The sequence below is a fragment of the Scardinius erythrophthalmus genome, assembly GCF_964197995.2.
Source record: "Scardinius erythrophthalmus genome assembly, chromosome: 9".
Taxonomy (NCBI): Eukaryota; Metazoa; Chordata; class Actinopteri; order Cypriniformes; family Leuciscidae; genus Scardinius; species Scardinius erythrophthalmus.
Window position 1 is genome coordinate 16,630,240 of NC_138229.1, and position 18,225 is coordinate 16,648,464.

At 46.6% G+C, this 18,225-nt stretch overlaps 1 protein-coding gene across 1 annotated transcript in view; it reads left to right on the forward strand.

The window, feature by feature from the left end:
• The window catches only part of b4galt2 (UDP-Gal:betaGlcNAc beta 1,4- galactosyltransferase, polypeptide 2), a 139,935-nt gene that overhangs the window by 20,840 nt on the left and 100,870 nt on the right, over nt 1–18,225 (forward strand). Inside the window, exon 2 of the mRNA XM_081373641.1 lies at nt 17,370–17,799. Within this exon, the coding sequence (XP_081229767.1) occupies nt 17,466–17,799 (334 nt within the window). The 5' untranslated portion in view covers nt 17,370–17,465. The remainder of the gene's footprint in view (nt 1–17,369; nt 17,800–18,225) is intronic.

The following is an 18,225-nucleotide window of genomic DNA, read 5'->3' on the forward strand; positions in this document are numbered from 1 at the left end:
ACGACTTTAAATCATGACATAGTCGTCCACGGTATTGTTCTCTTCCAAAAATCTCAACGGTAGTGAATCTTTAACTCAAAATCTCCGAAGACGCATTCTTTTATTAATTCCGGTGTTATTAATATTGGGACCAAATTTAACTTCTCCATAACTGTTAGAAGGGGGCGTGAGCCTCCGCAAAAACGTCAGGAGGTAGTCGCCATCGCCCTCCCAGGCGATTGGGTCATACACCTCAAGAGGCGTGAGCTCAGCTCCTTCAAAATGCCGCGTAACTCTGAAAACATTGCAGTCTGCCAGAGAGAGGAAGAAGACCACGCCTCCTTCCTTCAAGGAAACCTTCGCTCGCTTTTACTTTCATTTTCTTCCAAGTTTTATTTTCTTAACTATTTTACTCCAGTAAATAGTCTGTTTCAACCAACAACGAAACCAACTTAAAGCTAAGATCAACTTGCTAAGTTTCGCTCGTTTCAAGTTGCCATAGCAACGACAACGCCGTGAACCGCTGCTCCGGTGAACACGTGACCCAGGCGCTTTTTGGTCTGCACCTACGCGACACACACGCACCAGGAAGGCCGACAAAGAGTAACGTAGACTTTAAATTTGTAATCTGAAGTGCTGTTTCAAATGTCTAATATTACTGTGCCTATTGGGTTTTTGTTGTGAACGATTGAACTGTTTCTTCCTATCTCACAATTCTCTCACTCACACTGACTCACACTTCTTCGCATACACATAAATACATGCCCACGTGGTTCTGGACAAAACACCAGACCACGTGCTCCAACACACCCACACACACGAAGTCATTCTTAAAATCACTCTTACTCTCTTTTGCTCATCTCTCTCTCTCTCTCTCTCTCTTATATTCTCCTTTCTTCCCCTATATTAACCTTTGATTCCTACGTTTATTTTGTTGTTTTCCTTATTGCGATCGTATATTGTTTTGTTTATGCATATTTACTCCTGTGTGATTTTAAAGTAGTTAGTTCATTTAAATAAACTTGTTAAATCATTTGAATCAAGTTTGCTCTGTTTGTTTCAAATCTGAGTCCCTGGGTAGTGCAGATCTTACCTTAAGCTCTACGGTCAATTTTACTATTGAAAGAAATCTCAAATTGTCTAAACACGAGGATAATTATTTTCTTTGTGGCCACAGGAAAAGTGTTATCTTTTGGTGTTAAAGACGCTAGATTTCCGTTCAGAAATTGTACAATTCGTGTGCTGGACGCACATTTTGTACAATAAATGAACATTCTTCAACTTATACCTAAAATTCCCCCAAATTGAAACATAGTTCTATCTGCCTATATCATTAATTACAACGAGAAATCGTGTAATTGTTGATATACGTTGAAGTTGACCTACTCCCTAGTTGGGAATTATTTAATTCATGTAAGCAACATATGCATATTCTCATTAATGCTAATTTGAGCTAATTATTTCCCCAAAATAAGTCATTGTTGTTACATATTTATTGGTGTTTGGAATGCTGGCACTCTCATACTCAGTTTGATACAGATTGTGCAAGTTTTGTATTCATGTGTGATTTTGAAAGTTTAACAATTTTGTGCGCGCTTGAATCTGATAACGTTATTGAATAAGTATTGCATTACTGAATAAGTCGACTCGAAAAAAAAAACTGATCAAAGGGCGAAAAGCCATAATCCGCCAGTAAATCTGGTCTGGATAAAAACTGCAGTTACAGTATTGTTGCGAGTTTAAGAAAAATCAGTTTTTACTTGACCGTACATGTAATTCTGTGTTGAGACCTGTGTGTGGATCAGAGGAATCCCACAAGGCACTACCGGTATTTTTCTGTAAAACCCGAGAGCAAATAAGCTACTCCGGTCAGAAAGAATATATATTCTATTGTAAATCGTTCGTAAACGATAAAATACGGGTTATAAAACTCTGGTTTTGCTCACCAGAAAGAAAACCCCGTTTCCGCGTCTGTACAGACCAGAAACAGATCCGCCGAGATCTTATTAAATTGTTTGCAGTGTGTTTGTGTTTGCAAAGATCTGCCGTGATCTTTAAAAAGAAGTATTTGCAGCGTGGTTTGGTGTACGTGCGAAGGCCTGCACGCTTGAAATTGTGCGTTCTGAAACTTTCTCCAAATACCGCCCGGTGACGTGGTCCGCGTAAGCTCAACACTGCCACCGCGTGTTCAACCACAGGTACAGACCTGTTGGTCATTTTTCTTCCGCTTTGATTTTGGTGATTCAAAAATTTGCGGTCGTTGATATCTAAGAAAGTTGTTTAAATACATATTTGTATTTCCCGCGCGCTGAGTTCGTTAAAACAACCCTTTTTGGACTGAGACATTTTATGGTGAATTGTCAAATTCCCAAAAACGGAACCGGAAATCATAGGGTGTCTCGATCCAAAAGCACTGATAGTTCACCCGGAAGAGGACAGTGCCCCCTCGCGGCCACACCCCTCTGGGTCAACTATCCCTCTTCTGTTCGAACTCTCTACTCTGCTGTGTTTCCATTTCTAAATCTGCCTTAATGATTCTGTTTGGTTTTATTCCCATTTCATAATCATTTAATAACAAATTCAATGTTATAGTAATTATTTTATTTTAGAGATCTTTCTATTTCTCCAAAACAACAGAACTTTTTCTCTCCAAAGGTAGTTAGATTTGAAGTGAAATTTGAACTTAATTTAATTTTGGTTATTCCCATTGTCACATTCCAGTCATTTTAGCCTTGAGAAGGACACTGCCCCCTGGTGGCTGAGCCTTCTCAAGTCAGCTATCTGCCTGCTACAAATTTATAGATTTATTAAATTTAATAACTTCAGTTATTGTAATCATTAAAAGGAATCGATTCTAATTCACTTGTGACTCTTCCTCAGGCTTAGTTGGATGTGATCTTGAACCAATTTTGAATTAAGATTGTAAATTGTGTCAAACAATTAGGGTGCACCACAGAGAGACGCCCCCCTTGAGGCCGCAATAAGCCACTGCAGCAGCCTACCACCCCCTCTTCTGGTTTCCACCTGCATTGAGGTCACTGCTGAACTTCCATCGGGTTAGGTTATTTCAGAATAACTCTCATTCTATCCAAACTCCTTTCTACTGTAAACATTAGGTGGCAAAAGCCGTCCACACCTTTATTTTGCTTCTTCCCTTTTGGGTTAGTTTAATTTTCTTTCTCTCTTTAACATTTTATTTTATTATCATTGTTTTCATTTACCTGTCACGGGCCACCTGATTTTTGTCCTATTTTCCACCTAACTCACTTTGGTGTAAGCCAGGAATCTTAAAATCACTTTAAGCTACTCTGCTCACTCCATTTTGTGTGTCATAGGCAAGACTCTCAGCACCTGCAGTGGACTGTGGGAGCCCGGTTGGACCTCCGTGGGCCGGGTTGGCCAACTGACGTTACCAGCACTGACCGTGCGGTGACTCTTGAGTTCCTCTTATCTCTGCCCCGGCGGCGGCACGCAGTAGTGACATCAGCAATCCGGTGCCTCGGAGTGCCAACCTCCACGCCGACGCAAAAGTTAATTGTTGGGACCGCTGCACAAACCACCGACAGCCCCTGTCACTCCAGCGTACGCTGGTGGGTTCTGGGCAGCACCCACCTTTACATTGCAATCGGTTGGCTGGTACCTCCGGGACTACTAGGATTGTGCTTACGGTCACTCTGTTTGAGTGGGCGTGGCCGTGAGCAGAGTAACAGAGAATCCAAGGTCACGGCGGTCAGGTGTTTGGGCGCCAGAAAGGTTGACTGCGCTCCGCGGGGCCCGGCTGGGTTGACCTCCGTCCATTTCAGGTAAACTGAACTTTGATAATCAAACAAACAAAAAAAAAAACAAAACAAAACAAACCCTTGTCTTTCTTATGAACCACATAATCGTAAATATTTTCCTCTGGGCACATCCCTTGTGCTATTAGTGTCCAAAGTGCAGCCCAGACCAAATCACTGACATTTTTGTTAATTTTGTTTCTTCCCTCCCTTTCAATCCTCGCCTACTCTGCTTTGCATGTTCTGTTGCAACTTGTCTTGCAGAGCACCAACGAGACCCCAAAAGGCTAAGTAATCAGAGGGACAACCGAACAGCATCTATTTTCGGGCCCTGTGCGGACCCGCCTAACTGTCTAAAGTCAGTTAGCCAAAGTTCTATAGACGGCACACCGTCCTATAGTTTATTAGTCTCGCGACTCGATTGCATTGGCCCTTCTTGTGTGTCTTGTGTGTTGTGTTTCTCTCGCCTACAGTGAGTCAAAATGTCCCGTGCATCCAGTCCTGCGGAACACTGGAATAGCCTCGAGGCGTGGTTAACCGCCATAACTACAGGCTGTCTACCCAAGGACTTCGGTGACCCAAAACTCCTGACCCAACAGGAGCTGGACGACAAAGTGGACCAGATCATGGCCCAGGACCCCACGCAAGCCTACAGTGCAAAAGACTGGAGTCGCATCATCGGGAGTCTCTCCCACTACCTATTGTCCCAGGCACGTCTGCTGGAGGAGGACAAGGCCAAGCTGGAAAAGGACACCGCCGGACTAAGGACTCAGCTGAAGGAGGCCTGCACACAAAAGGAACAAGCACAACAGCGTCTACAGGAGCTACTTCTGGAGGATGAGGATGACACCCAACCGGAACTACAACAGGAAGTGGAAAGACTACAACAGGCCCTGGAGGACCTGCGTCTGGACACGGACAGGACAGTGGAGGCGGAGAAACAGACCACTGCAGCCCTCAATGACGATCTGATACGTGGAGAGGCTCAGCTAGAAAGAGCACTCACAGAAATAAAGGACAAAGACGCAAGAATTAAGGCTTGTGAGACATTGTTGCAGAAAGCCCGAGCTGAGATTAACGAGCTCATCCAACAGAGACAGGATCTCAAAGACGAGCTGGACATTGTCCACCGCGAACTCAAACATGCGTACGGACTGCAAGGTGGACTGGGGGGGGGGACACATGCCACTTCGTCTCCCCTCACCAGCGAACCTGCACTTCACCACCAAACGCTTAAAGAAGAAGAGGAAAGCCGACGTCATGACACTATCCCACCTGCTGGCCCCGTCCTGGAAGGACGAGCCACCAGTCACCGCACAGCATCCAAAGAACTGGACAAGCTTGCAAGAAACATCCCTACATTCAATCCAAATCCAGCCGGGGGCAACGACGTGTACTCTTACTTAACCGACATTGAATTCCACTTACAAACCGTGGACAACGTCACGACTTGGGACAAGTTATACCTCCTTCGGACCACTTCTGGTCGTATTGTAAGAAGTTTCCTTGATAGACAGCCAGAATCTGTGAAACAGAATTATCCACAATTACGACAAGCCCTGATCCGCGAATTCTCTAACCCAGACTCGGACCAAGGCATCATTGCGGCAATGGACCTCAAACAAGCTCGTCTGGAAACACCGCAAGCCTACTACGAACGTCTGCGACTCGCTTACTTCGGACCGAGGAATGAGGCATTTATGGAAGAGGACGTTAGTTTCAAAACGCTTTTCCTGCGGAATCTCCACCCCACTCAAAGTGCACACCTGGGCGTTTTAGTTTGTCCACGGACCCTGTCAATTCAACAATTACGTGACCTGGCCCACAAAGCATACGTAAAACAAACGACTGGGTCTGACAAACCTGGGAAATACCCCACAGTTTTCCCTGTCACTGCACCCTTTCCAGAACTGAACTTAGAAGGTGCACAGCCTACCAACTACGGACCCAGCAACAGACAGCCACGACCGTTCCAAGCTGGCAGAGGACAGCGTGGGCGGGGGGGAACCCGCCCAAAACCACAAAATGACCGTTTCAGGGGATCCCGGGACCGACAGCACTTCCCCCACAACCAAAAGGGGGGGGGCAGCTGGGATGCCGACCGACACCCCAGGAGAGGCCGACCCCGATCTCCCCGAAACACAAGCCCAGAGAACCGGCAACGGGACCCCTCCCGACAAGACACCGGTAAGCTCAAGATGGAGCCCAAATCCAGCGGGAACAGTGCAGCCACGTCCGACGCAGAAGAACTTCTGAACGTCCTGAGAGACTTTCTCAAAAAGAAACCCCACAAAGAAGACAAAGACAAACCAGACACTGCATGACTAACCCACAGGCCTGAAACCAATGCTATATGCACTGACAGCCCACCTACCACTGCTGTCAAACCCCACACTGCTGAACTTGCTGTTACATTACCTAATGACAGCTCCACTCACTCCCTCCAAGTGACAGGCCAACAAAACACTACTGTCCAACCACAAACTGTTGAACGTGCTGTTACATCACCAAACGACAGGGTCACTCACTACAACCAGCTGACAACGCCACTTCCTGAACGGGACTGCAGCAGCTCTCATGATAAAGTACCAGACAGTGCTGTCTTGCTGATCTGCACCCACGACAAGCCACCTGACACCTACCCTCATTGCTTGTCAATCAACACGCAAGGTTCAACACCGCAACTTCTGGGCAACCTAATAGAAAGAGGAGTGGCACGAAAACTGTACTTAACAGTTACCTTGGAAAAGGAAATGCAGATCGAAGCACTGGTGGACACCGGCTCTGATCTAACGCTTATTTCTGTTCAGCTGTTTGAAAAACTCAAATGTGAAACTCAAAGACAAAACAGAACTCTTAAATTCCACACGTGTGAGTTGAACGTGCAGTCATACAGCCAGAATGACATCCAGCTAAAGAACGTGGCTCCCATTCACCTGACAATCGGTCCGATGAGCATAGTCCACCCGGTATATATTTCTCCAGTAAATACTTATCAATTTCTCGTAGGCAAGGACCTGCTGGACCGCTTTGAACCATTATTAGACCTCAAGCACCTACAAGTTTGGGCGCAGGTGCGCGAACCACACCCCCTTCAGCCACACGACTCCATCGAACCAGACTGTCAAACCACAAGGTTCACGGGAGTTCCATCAGCCAGACACGAGGACAAAGTCCCCACAGCTGATCAGGGTTCAAGTTCGCTACTCTGCACATTCAGAACAACGCCAGACTCTGATAATTACCGCCCCCAAGTAAAAACTCCCCTGCAGTTGCAGGATGTGACCACAACAGACATTACCCTGGCACTATGGGCAGATAACTCAGCCATAAGTCTCTCCCTATTCAATGCAATCATTGAAAAGACTCCAGACCTGCCCTACACCTGCAAACGCACACGTTTCCCTTTGAACCCAGATCCATCCTCAATGACATCTGCCAAAGGAATCTGTGCTTTGAACTTGACATGGAATCACCGACACTTGACCCATTACTTTCTGATTCTGGAAGACCCGGCCCACGACGTTTTCATTGGAGCAGACATTTTGATTCGCCTCAAGGCTCATGTGGACATGATTAATGAAGTTGTATGGGCTCCCTTGACTTTACAGCCACCTGTTCCCATCAGCCATGACAATCTACTGTCAGGGCAGACCATTCCAGAAGTCTGCACTCTTATCAACGAACAGGGAACGGTGGTACCTGCTTACACTAAGGGGGTCGCTGTACGGCTCAACCTGCGACAAGGCCAAACCCTAAACCACACACTGGCCTTCTTCCAGCCTTCACCTGAGTGCGTGGAACTCGGACTAACCCTCGAAGCCACACCCCTCACTGAAGTGTCATCTCGGGTAGTCTACATCCTATTCAACAATTGCACGGCAACTGACATCGGCATCCCCAAAGCCTACAGACTGGGATGGCTAGTCAGTCACGCCTTTCATGACTTTGACCTGACGTTACCCGTCATAGGGCCCATTCCACCTGCACTGATACCTGAAGGGCATACTGACAACACATTGCTCACAGCACCCTTCCAATTCATTGCCATCACATCTGTCATGCCGGTGGCCAAAAACCAGGTGTGCAGAACGGAGCTGACAGAGGACAAACAGCTCACAGTGTACACGGTCTCCCACCAGCCTGTCACTGAGACTGGTACACCTGCCGTGCCTGTCACTGAGACTGATACACCTGCCACGCCTGTCACAACCAGCTCAACTGACGACAAGCCTACGGAGGAACCGTATCCAGGTTTTGAATCCCAAGTGCAACAAATTCTACAGGATGCTGACGCACTTCAGGACAATGCCGATCGCCAAAAGCTACGACAAGTCCTATATAAATTCAAAGAACACTTTGCTAAAGACTCTTTAGACTGTGGTCTCACCAACCTCCACACAGTGCGCATACCCACGCACCCCAAGGCTCCTCCCACCTTTGTCAAGCAATACAAGATTCCCATTGCCTCACACGAACCAGTGCAGGAAATCATCGAATCCATGCTTGAAAAAGGTGTAATTCGAAATTGTAATTCCACCTACTCTGCACCCATCTGGCCCGTTCTCAAGCCAAACGGCAAATGGCGGCCAACAATAGACTATCGAAAACTAAATCAGCAGGTGCCGTTGTCACGATGGCCCATGACACAACTGGAGCAAGAAATACCCAGAATCAGGGGAGCCACCATCTTCTCTACACTCGATGTGGCCTCTGGATTCTGGACTATTCCAGTGCACCCAGACGACCAACACAAGTTGGCCTTCACCTTCGGCAACCGCCAGTACACCTTCAACCGATGCCCATTCGGGTATGCAAACTCACCAGCCGAGTTCAACATCTTCTTAAACAAAGCCTGCCCTGACGCCAGGACGAGAGGTAACCTGATTTACGTTGACGATGTGCTCATGAAAAGCACGACGGTGGCCGACCACCTAAAAGAAATTGACTATGTTCTGAACCAGTTATCTGCTGCCGGCGCCAAAATAGCTCTACACAAGGGGCAGTGGTGTCGCAAAAAGGTAAATTACGTGGGCCTGCTCATTGGACACCATGGCATCGAACCACAATCAAACCGCATCCATGCCATCCAAAACATCAAGCCTCCCACCAACGTCTCGGAACTTCGAAGCTTTCTGGGAGTATGCAATTACTCCCGGCAATTCATCGAACACTATTCAGACATAGCCAGGCCTCTCACAGCTCTGCTGAAAAAGGACTGCCCTTTCGTCTGGTCAGACGCCCAAGAACACGCCATGAAAGAACTTAAAAAACATTTATGCTCAGCCCCTTGCCTTGCGTACCCTGATCCGCAAAAAGAATTCCACCTCGACGCTGGGTTTTCAAACCAATGTCTAAGTGCTGGCCTATACCAACGGCATGACCAAGACAAAAAGGTGATCGCATATGCCAGCAAGACACTTCTCCCTCCAGAATGCAAATTCTCTGACTGTGAAAAAGCTTTGCTCTGTACGGTATGGGCCATTCAGCGCTTCTCCAACTACATTGGAGCACAAAAGGTCATCATTGAGACTTGCCACCAGCCCGTCATGTTCCTTAACAGCCAACGGATAAGAGACGGTGTGGTCACCAACTCACGCATAGCTACATGGCTAATGGCTCTCCAAGGACGAAACATCGAAGCCAGATATGCACAAAACCACAAATCCGCTCTAGGTAACGGTCTGGCGGCATGTCAAGACTGCTCTGACAACGCACCTGCTGCAACGCTAAATACACCTGAGCCCCAGCAGCCACAACTGACCTGCCACAGGTACTTTGACAAAAATGCGTGCGAAGGCATGCCCACAGCTTACGTCGACGGATGTTCCTACAACAGCGAGGGCATCCTAAAAGCTGGCGCAGGGGTACTGTGGGTAAACAACCACCCATGCCCACCCCAAAACTTCAAGCTGGGCCCCCAGTCATCACAATACGCAGAAATAGCAGCAATTCTCATTACCCTGCAAATCGCAGCAGCCCATAACCTCAAAGAACTGCTTATCTGCACAGACTCGAACTATGCCAGACTCAGTTTTGTGTGCCATCTTCCAACCTGGAAACAAAATGGTTTCACAACTGCTAACAACAAACCCGTCAAGCATCAACACCTGTTCCAAGAATGTGTCAACATCACAACAACACACGACATTACCGTGTACTGGAAGAAGGTGAAAGGACATTCTAAACTCCCAGGCCAAGACAAAGACCTCAACGACCACACTGACGCCCTCGCAAAAGCGGGCGCCCTACACGGAGAACCGTGGGTTTCCCCAAAAGCCCCACCCACCCCAGAAGTAGCAGTGATAACCCGCAGAAAGCAAACCGCACCTGCAACAGCACCTGCGTCAGAACTTCTGTCACTTACACCACAAATTTCCAACAACGACCTTGCAGATATGCAAGCATCAGACACTGCCATACAGGCAATTAAAACGCACCTCCTCGACCCCTCCACCTCCCCTCTCACACCTTCAAATCTCACTGATGACTCCGATCTCAGACATCTATACAACTCCAGACACATGTTACGTGTGCGGGACGACATTCTTTGGTTTGTCAACGATGACACCACTTCGCTAAAACTCGTGGTACCTCGCTGTCAAAGGGGGGAAATGATAAATCACGCCCACAACGCACCATATGCTGGGCACCACGGTACCAGAGCCACATATGAGACACTTAGACAGGTGGCATACTGGCCATGTATGCAACAGGATGTGGCAGAATATGTGAGAGAATGCCTGGTCTGCTGTCAGTTTCACCCAACAAACCTGACTCACAGAGCCCCGTTGCAACGCAGAGGAATCACGTTCCCCTGGTCAGACCTTCAAATCGACTGGGTAGGACCCCTCCCCCGGTCATCAAGAGGCAATAAATACTTTCTCACGGTAGTGTGCCAGTTTACCAAATGGGTAGAGTGTCTGCCAGCACCCAACGACACTGCCCAAACAACGGCATATCTCCTGATGAACCACATCTTCTCCCGATTCGGCCTACCGCTCAGAGTCAACTCAGATCGAGGAACTCATTTCACCGCAGAGATCATGCAAAAGATCTGGAGAATCCTAGGGGTACAAGCCAAACTTCACATCAGCCACCATCCGATCTCATCCGGACAGGTAGAAAGGTCTAACCGAACGGTGGTCGCCATGTTGAGGAAATATGTGGCAACTAACCAGAAAGACTGGGATGTGAAACTTCCCCTGGTGCTGATGGCCCTCAGAGCCACCCCGCAGGAATCAACACGAGTATCCCCATTTGAACTCATGACCGGGAGGCAGATGACCCTGCCATTACACCTTTTGTACCAACCGGGAGACCACAACCTCGTCACTGCCTATACCACGTCCCAATATCTGGACGAGCTCCATAGACATTTGAAAACAACTTTCGCTTTCGCCCAGCAACACCTGAAAACCAGCGCTGAGGGCCAGAAAGCGCATTACGACCGAAAGGCATCGCACCAAGAACTCAGCGTGGGCGACAAAATCCTGTACTACAGTTTCGCCTTGCCTCCCAAACAACTGTCAAAAAAGTTTCTGCCTCACTGGACTGGCCCTCATGAAATTGTGAACAAACTCTCCCCCGTAGCGTATCAAATCCAACTGAAAAGGGGACCAAAAGAGCCAGTCCTCAAATGGGTCCACCGCAACCAGATTAAGAGATATGTGACAACTAGCAGGAACAGACAGGAAGGGCCTAATGCAAGCTAACCTCAACCGCCGTCGTTACAGGAAAAGAAGACTGGACCCTCCGACGGGACAACCCTCGCTGACCTGTGCCTTTTCTCTTTCCCCTTTGCTCTTCCACACCTCTCTCTCTCTTGCCTATAATAGGATGCTGCTGTGGATCGTCATCATGTGCTTCCCGACGACCGAAAGCCAGCCGCCACCTGACCTCGTCTCCTCAGCTCCGGCCTCGGGAATTGTGTTGAGAGAGCAGCCCGGACTGCTCATAACGAACTGTCGGACACACACCCAGAAGGTGTACGTGCGACTCGACCCTCGAAACGTCTACCGTGCACACTACCCAAAGACAGCCGTCATGTACAGCTGGGCAGGTGCCAAATGGACGGAGGCCGCCCTCAAACACGCTGAAGCCGACATCGAACACATGCTGAACCAACTCGAGAAGATGACCCTCACCCAGGCTGAATTGAGCGGGCACAACAGGCGCTCCAAACGTTTCTTAGGAGCCCTGCTTGGAGCCGCTGCTGCCGTAGGCACCCTGTTCAACATTGGTATGTCCAGTGTCAACGCGGTGAACATCGCCACGGTACGACGACAGGTAGCAGAAATCCAGACGGAACTTCCACAACTGAAAGATCAACTCACCACACAGAGCGCATCTTTGACCACCATAGGCAAGACACTGAGAGGCACGGTCACTGTCCTCAACACACATAGCGTCATGCTGAACAGGACTGTGAGCTCCATGAAACAGATGTTCACAGTCTTCCAGAACGATTTTGCCCAGACCCAACTGGTCACCGCATTAATGGGCGACATGCTCAGAGAAGTGAGCTCTTCCATAGACAATTTAGCCATGGGCAGGATTCCACCATACCTGGTACCCCTGAGTCTGGTCCAGACCGTGCTGGCTTCCGCCATCACCACACCTACCGATCCTATACAAACCCATCTTGCCTACTCCTTAGGAAGTGCCATCCCCCTGTACGTGGACCCGGCGCAGCGAGAAGTGGGTTTCCTCCTAAACTTACCCATTATCGAGTCAAGCCGAATCTACCGACTTAAAGACGTGGTGAACATTGGATTTTGGCAGGGAAATACCCAATTTAAGGTACGGACCCCAGAGGTGGTAGCGTACCACGACAGCGACCCACAGCTGTACCTAGCCCCTAACTTGCACATGTGCACCCTCACAAAAGACATACACTACCTCTGCCCTAGCAAACCTTTCCTCCGGGATAACACCGATGGGATCTGCGGTCTCCAACAGCTGGCTAGCGACGCCCGTTGTCCGGCTGACGCGAAATCTCGCAACCAAGTCACCGAGACGCAAGCTGAAATTGTAGGGAACCGATGGCTCGTGAACACTCCAGTACGCTCAGCGACACTGACCTACGATCAACACGACACTGCTACACGTGTCAACCTGCTGAACCAAAGCATGTGGATTCAAGTCCCACGAGGAGCCATCCTCCACCTGGATGACCTCGCCTTGTACCATCTCCCAAGTGAAGAGTACCAAGCCGAACTAGAGATTCCATCTTTCTTTAGGGACCGCAACTTCACACTAGATCCAGAACTGGAAAGTTGGATCGCGAAAGAGGGGTCGCAACTCATCGACATAGCCCCACTGGACTCAGCCCTTCAGGCCTTGTCTCGACAACCTATTCTGAAAACTTCACCTGTGGTCCAAACATGGACAGCAGCCGACACCGCCCTATGCATTACCAGCATCCTCGGACATGCCCTAGCTCTGGGCTTGGCCTATATCCTGTACCGAAGGATCAACGCCATCCGAACCTCCACAGCCAAACTCACAGAAGCAGTCTCCGTCAGCTTCAGGAGAAACCCTCGGAAGGACAACGCCGCACCAGAGAATACTGAGGACCTCATCGGATTCAACCTGCAGTCTGAACAACCCCTCTTTACTGCCTCCTCCTAGCCATGCACCTGCCATCTGACCTTTGTTACCGTGATGACTCGACTAGACCCATACACGTCCGTCAACTCATCAAAGGGGGAATGTAACACAAAGGAGACAGCCCGCGCATGTAATTAAAAATTGCTCAAACTCCTCGTGACCAAACCCCATTTGTCGTTGTCTGACTTGATTAGATTAACGCAAATTCTAATACACAAAACACCTCTATTGTCTCACAATGCCGCCAGGCAGGACGTGCGGACCCAAATGGCGCATGCATCGATTGCCCTCCTTGGAATCACGAGTCTGCCATCTTTACACCCCCTGGAGATCGTTGAGACACTGATTAACAGCTCAGCACAACAGAGCATTATCTACCGGACTAATTCAATCAACACTAGTAATGCGCACACACATAGACTCTATCCCGTGCTCGAACCCTCAAGACTGTCCGCACACACACACAAGGAAACACACACAGATCCTACCATTGTATGGATCGAAATCATCTTGTGAAATGTTTAAAATGTATTCTCGTGATGTAGGCATGATCCTTTGTCCATTGAGGGCAAACACACATACGTACATACATACATACTGGTCTTCCCCCTCAGGAAAGAAAGGAGGGGGGGGGGGAGCAGACGCAGTTCACGCACCGGACACACAAGCTGTGAACTTTCAGTACCCCTTTACACACACAGAGAAGCTCGGATGTGCGGACATTATGATCAAAAATCACCCTTTTCCAAATGTATTCTTGAAATGTATTTGTTTTATGTGATGGTCCTTATAAATCGGACCGCTATAACCTAGTTTTATGATATACTCAAAGAATGAAATGCTTGTTATAGTGAAAAATCTTATATCTTTACGACTTTAAATCATGACATAGTCGTCCACGGTATTGTTCTCTTCCAAAAATCTCAACGGTAGTGAATCTTTAACTCAAAATCTCCGAAGACGCATTCTTTTATTAATTCCGGTGTTATTAATATTGGGACCAAATTTAACTTCTCCATAACTGTTAGAAGGGGGCGTGAGCCTCCGCAAAAACGTCAGGAGGTAGTCGCCATCGCCCTCCCAGGCGATTGGGTCATACACCTCAAGAGGCGTGAGCTCAGCTCCTTCAAAATGCCGCGTAACTCTGAAAACATTGCAGTCTGCCAGAGAGAGGAAGAAGACCACGCCTCCTTCCTTCAAGGAAACCTTCGCTCGCTTTTACTTTCATTTTCTTCCAAGTTTTATTTTCTTAACTATTTTACTCCAGTAAATAGTCTGTTTCAACCAACAACGAAACCAACTTAAAGCTAAGATCAACTTGCTAAGTTTCGCTCGTTTCAAGTTGCCATAGCAACGACAACGCCGTGAACCGCTGCTCCGGTGAACACGTGACCCAGGCGCTTTTTGGTCTGCACCTACGCGACACACACGCACCAGGAAGGCCGACAAAGAGTAACGTAGACTTTAAATTTGTAATCTGAAGTGCTGTTTCAAATGTCTAATATTACTGTGCCTATTGGGTTTTTGTTGTGAACGATTGAACTGTTTCTTCCTATCTCACAATTCTCTCACTCACACTGACTCACACTTCTTCGCATACACATAAATACATGCCCACGTGGTTCTGGACAAAACACCAGACCACGTGCTCCAACACACCCACACACACGAAGTCATTCTTAAAATCACTCTTACTCTCTTTTGCTCATCTCTCTCTCTCTCTCTCTCTCTTATATTCTCCTTTCTTCCCCTATATTAACCTTTGATTCCTACGTTTATTTTGTTGTTTTCCTTATTGCGATCGTATATTGTTTTGTTTATGCATATTTACTCCTGTGTGATTTTAAAGTAGTTAGTTCATTTAAATAAACTTGTTAAATCATTTGAATCAAGTTTGCTCTGTTTGTTTCAAATCTGAGTCCCTGGGTAGTGCAGATCTTACCTTAAGCTCTACGGTCAATTTTACTATTGAAAGAAATCTCAAATTGTCTAAACACGAGGATAATTATTTTCTTTGTGGCCACAGGAAAAGTGTTATCTTTTGGTGTTAAAGACGCTAGATTTCCGTTCAGAAATTGTACAATTCGTGTGCTGGACGCACATTTTGTACAATAAATGAACATTCTTCAACTTATACCTAAAATTCCCCCAAATTGAAACATAGTTCTATCTGCCTATATCATTAATTACAACGAGAAATCGTGTAATTGTTGATATACGTTGAAGTTGACCTACTCCCTAGTTGGGAATTATTTAATTCATGTAAGCAACATATGCATATTCTCATTAATGCTAATTTGAGCTAATTATTTCCCCAAAATAAGTCATTGTTGTTACAATATATATACATACAGTATATCATAAAAATTCAGTTAGAGCAGGAATTAAAGCTTCACCATCCTCTCCTCTCTGTAACTCTGTATTTTTGGCTTGTTCCTGTGTCTGTGACTGGCGCCGGTGTGATTCATTAGGGGGGTTGGTGAGTGTTGAGCGATTCCCTAAAGGAGCTCAAACCAGAGCCGTGTGAATTGTGTCAAACTGTGTTTTTTTTTCCCTAGTGCTTATGATGGTTATTGCAGAGGAGTCACAAATGCTACACGGGGTGGTGGTGCAGGTTAGGTGTAGTTACGGGGCCAGTCGTGGCATGTGTTGAGACATCAGTATATCCTTTACTTCCTCCCCTACATGGCCAGCCTGTGAGTTAGCACTTGCAAGCTGCTGATGTGAGCCCCCCCATCCGAACTGCCGCGGGGGAGCTTTCAACAGCTGGCCATGTGTGAAATCAAGAGGCTTTCCCATCCGGTCTCATCCAACGATCACGCCAGGAGAGAGTGAGAGGGAGAAATTAGCCGGAGGTCTCGACTTCAGGCTGTAGTCTGTTGCTGCGTAAACTTTCTTGCCTTTGGCTTCTTACTCTTAGTGTTGATTGGAAAAAACCTGTCAACATTGTAATTGCTCACAGCAATATATGGATAGCCAATAAGTGATTTCTAGTTTATCCTAATTAAAGCTGCAGTTTCACTGTTGCTGTGCAAATTACATCGTCTTGAATAGATTTTTCTTACATTTGTTTTTGCTTCACATGGTTAATGGGGTTTGAAAGTGACTTTGGACTTTATTTATCAATATTGTACTGAAAATTAATGCTGCTTTTTTCCCTACATCATAAATGATTTGCACCTCAGAGCGCGTAGACGAAACACGATAAATGACAGACTCTGGCTCAGGCGTTTCAGAATGACCAAACCAACATTTGAGATGCTGTGTGATGTGATTGGTTCACTGGTTAGTCAAGTTATCCAATCACATCATCTGTTGAGGCAAAGCCACGTGAGTTTGTTGTTGCACATCAAGGGATTTATTCAATAAATGTGTTTCCATCGTCGTTTATGCACATGTCTTCTTACTGGATGAAAAATGTACCTGCCTCAATTAAGTGCACAAGTTTTTTATGAGCATTTTTTGAATTTTGCACATCTTGGCATTTCCATCCATTCCATTTAATTAACGATTAATGATTAAAATCAGTGTCTCACCATTTTTTGTGGGTCTGTTCCCACCTGTGGACAAAAATAGTAGTCATATATAGTCATGCAAAGTTAAGATAGCAAAATCAATTGATTTTTAAAGGGAGGAGAAACACTTCCTTTTGTCAAACTTTTTGATAAATTCATCTGTCACCAAACAGATGGCATATGGCAACATAGAGTGGTTAAAATTTCCAAAACAACAATTATTAGCACATCTACTACTGCAGCATTGGCACAGCAATAGGGAGCTACTCTGACATAGTATTAACATAATTTGTTTGTTTAAACAGTAATTGTCTGCTGCAATAGAGATTATCTCAATATAACAAGAGTTCAGCTAGATGATGCTTCAGTTTGAAGCTATTTCTGCATTTGGATTTAGGGTTATTGGGATCAAAGTTTGTTCTCACCCAACAGTTAAATCCTAAATGTACATGAGTATGATGTAACTCCCCTCTCTTTTGTTTTGTAGGCGATTTTTGTAAATTGAAGTCCAGGAGGGTTCAGCGGCGCGGAGAGGTGACGTTGACCGGATGTGTGTAGCGGAGCGTGCCGTGTGGCTTTGACCATGAGCCGGCTGATGTTGGGCCGGACCCTGGAGCGGATCTGCAAGGCTGTGCTGTTGCTCTGCCTGGTGCACTTCCTCATCATGATGATCCTCTACTTCGATGTCTACAGCCAGCGTTTCGACATCTTCAGCCGCTTCAACAATGGCCGTGGAGTGAACAGCTCACGAGGACCCCACCACTACTACAACTTCTCCAGTGGAAGGCCCAACACTACATTTGCAAGTTACCTGGCCACAGCTGACCATCTTCTGCCCAGCACCAAGCCAGAGGCAAACCACACTCCACCAACCCCTAAGCCATTACCACCATGTCCGGAGGTACCTCCTGGTCTGGGTAAGTTCTTAAAAGTACTTACATGGCACATATAGAAAAGTATGAGTGCTAGGGCTGTATGCTAAATCAAAATTGTGACATAGCATAGTGCTATGGCATAGTGCGCTATTATTAAACTCATGGTCAACTACACACTACAACTGAAAATTTGCCTTGTCTTTTTCACCAAAAAAAAAGGCATGAGGGTTTAATTGGACCACCTACCTTTGCTGTGTGAAAGTGAAGAAATAATGACAAAATATAATGATAAAAAGTAGTAGAATTGTAATAATAATAATAATAATAATATGATTTAATAAAATAATAATATTTCTCTCTCTCTCTCTCTCTCTCTCTCTCTCTCTCCCTCTCTCTGATCATTTTTATCAAGCTCGTATATTTAAGTTCAGTAATTTCACTTAAATGACAATTAATAGGTCATTTTCA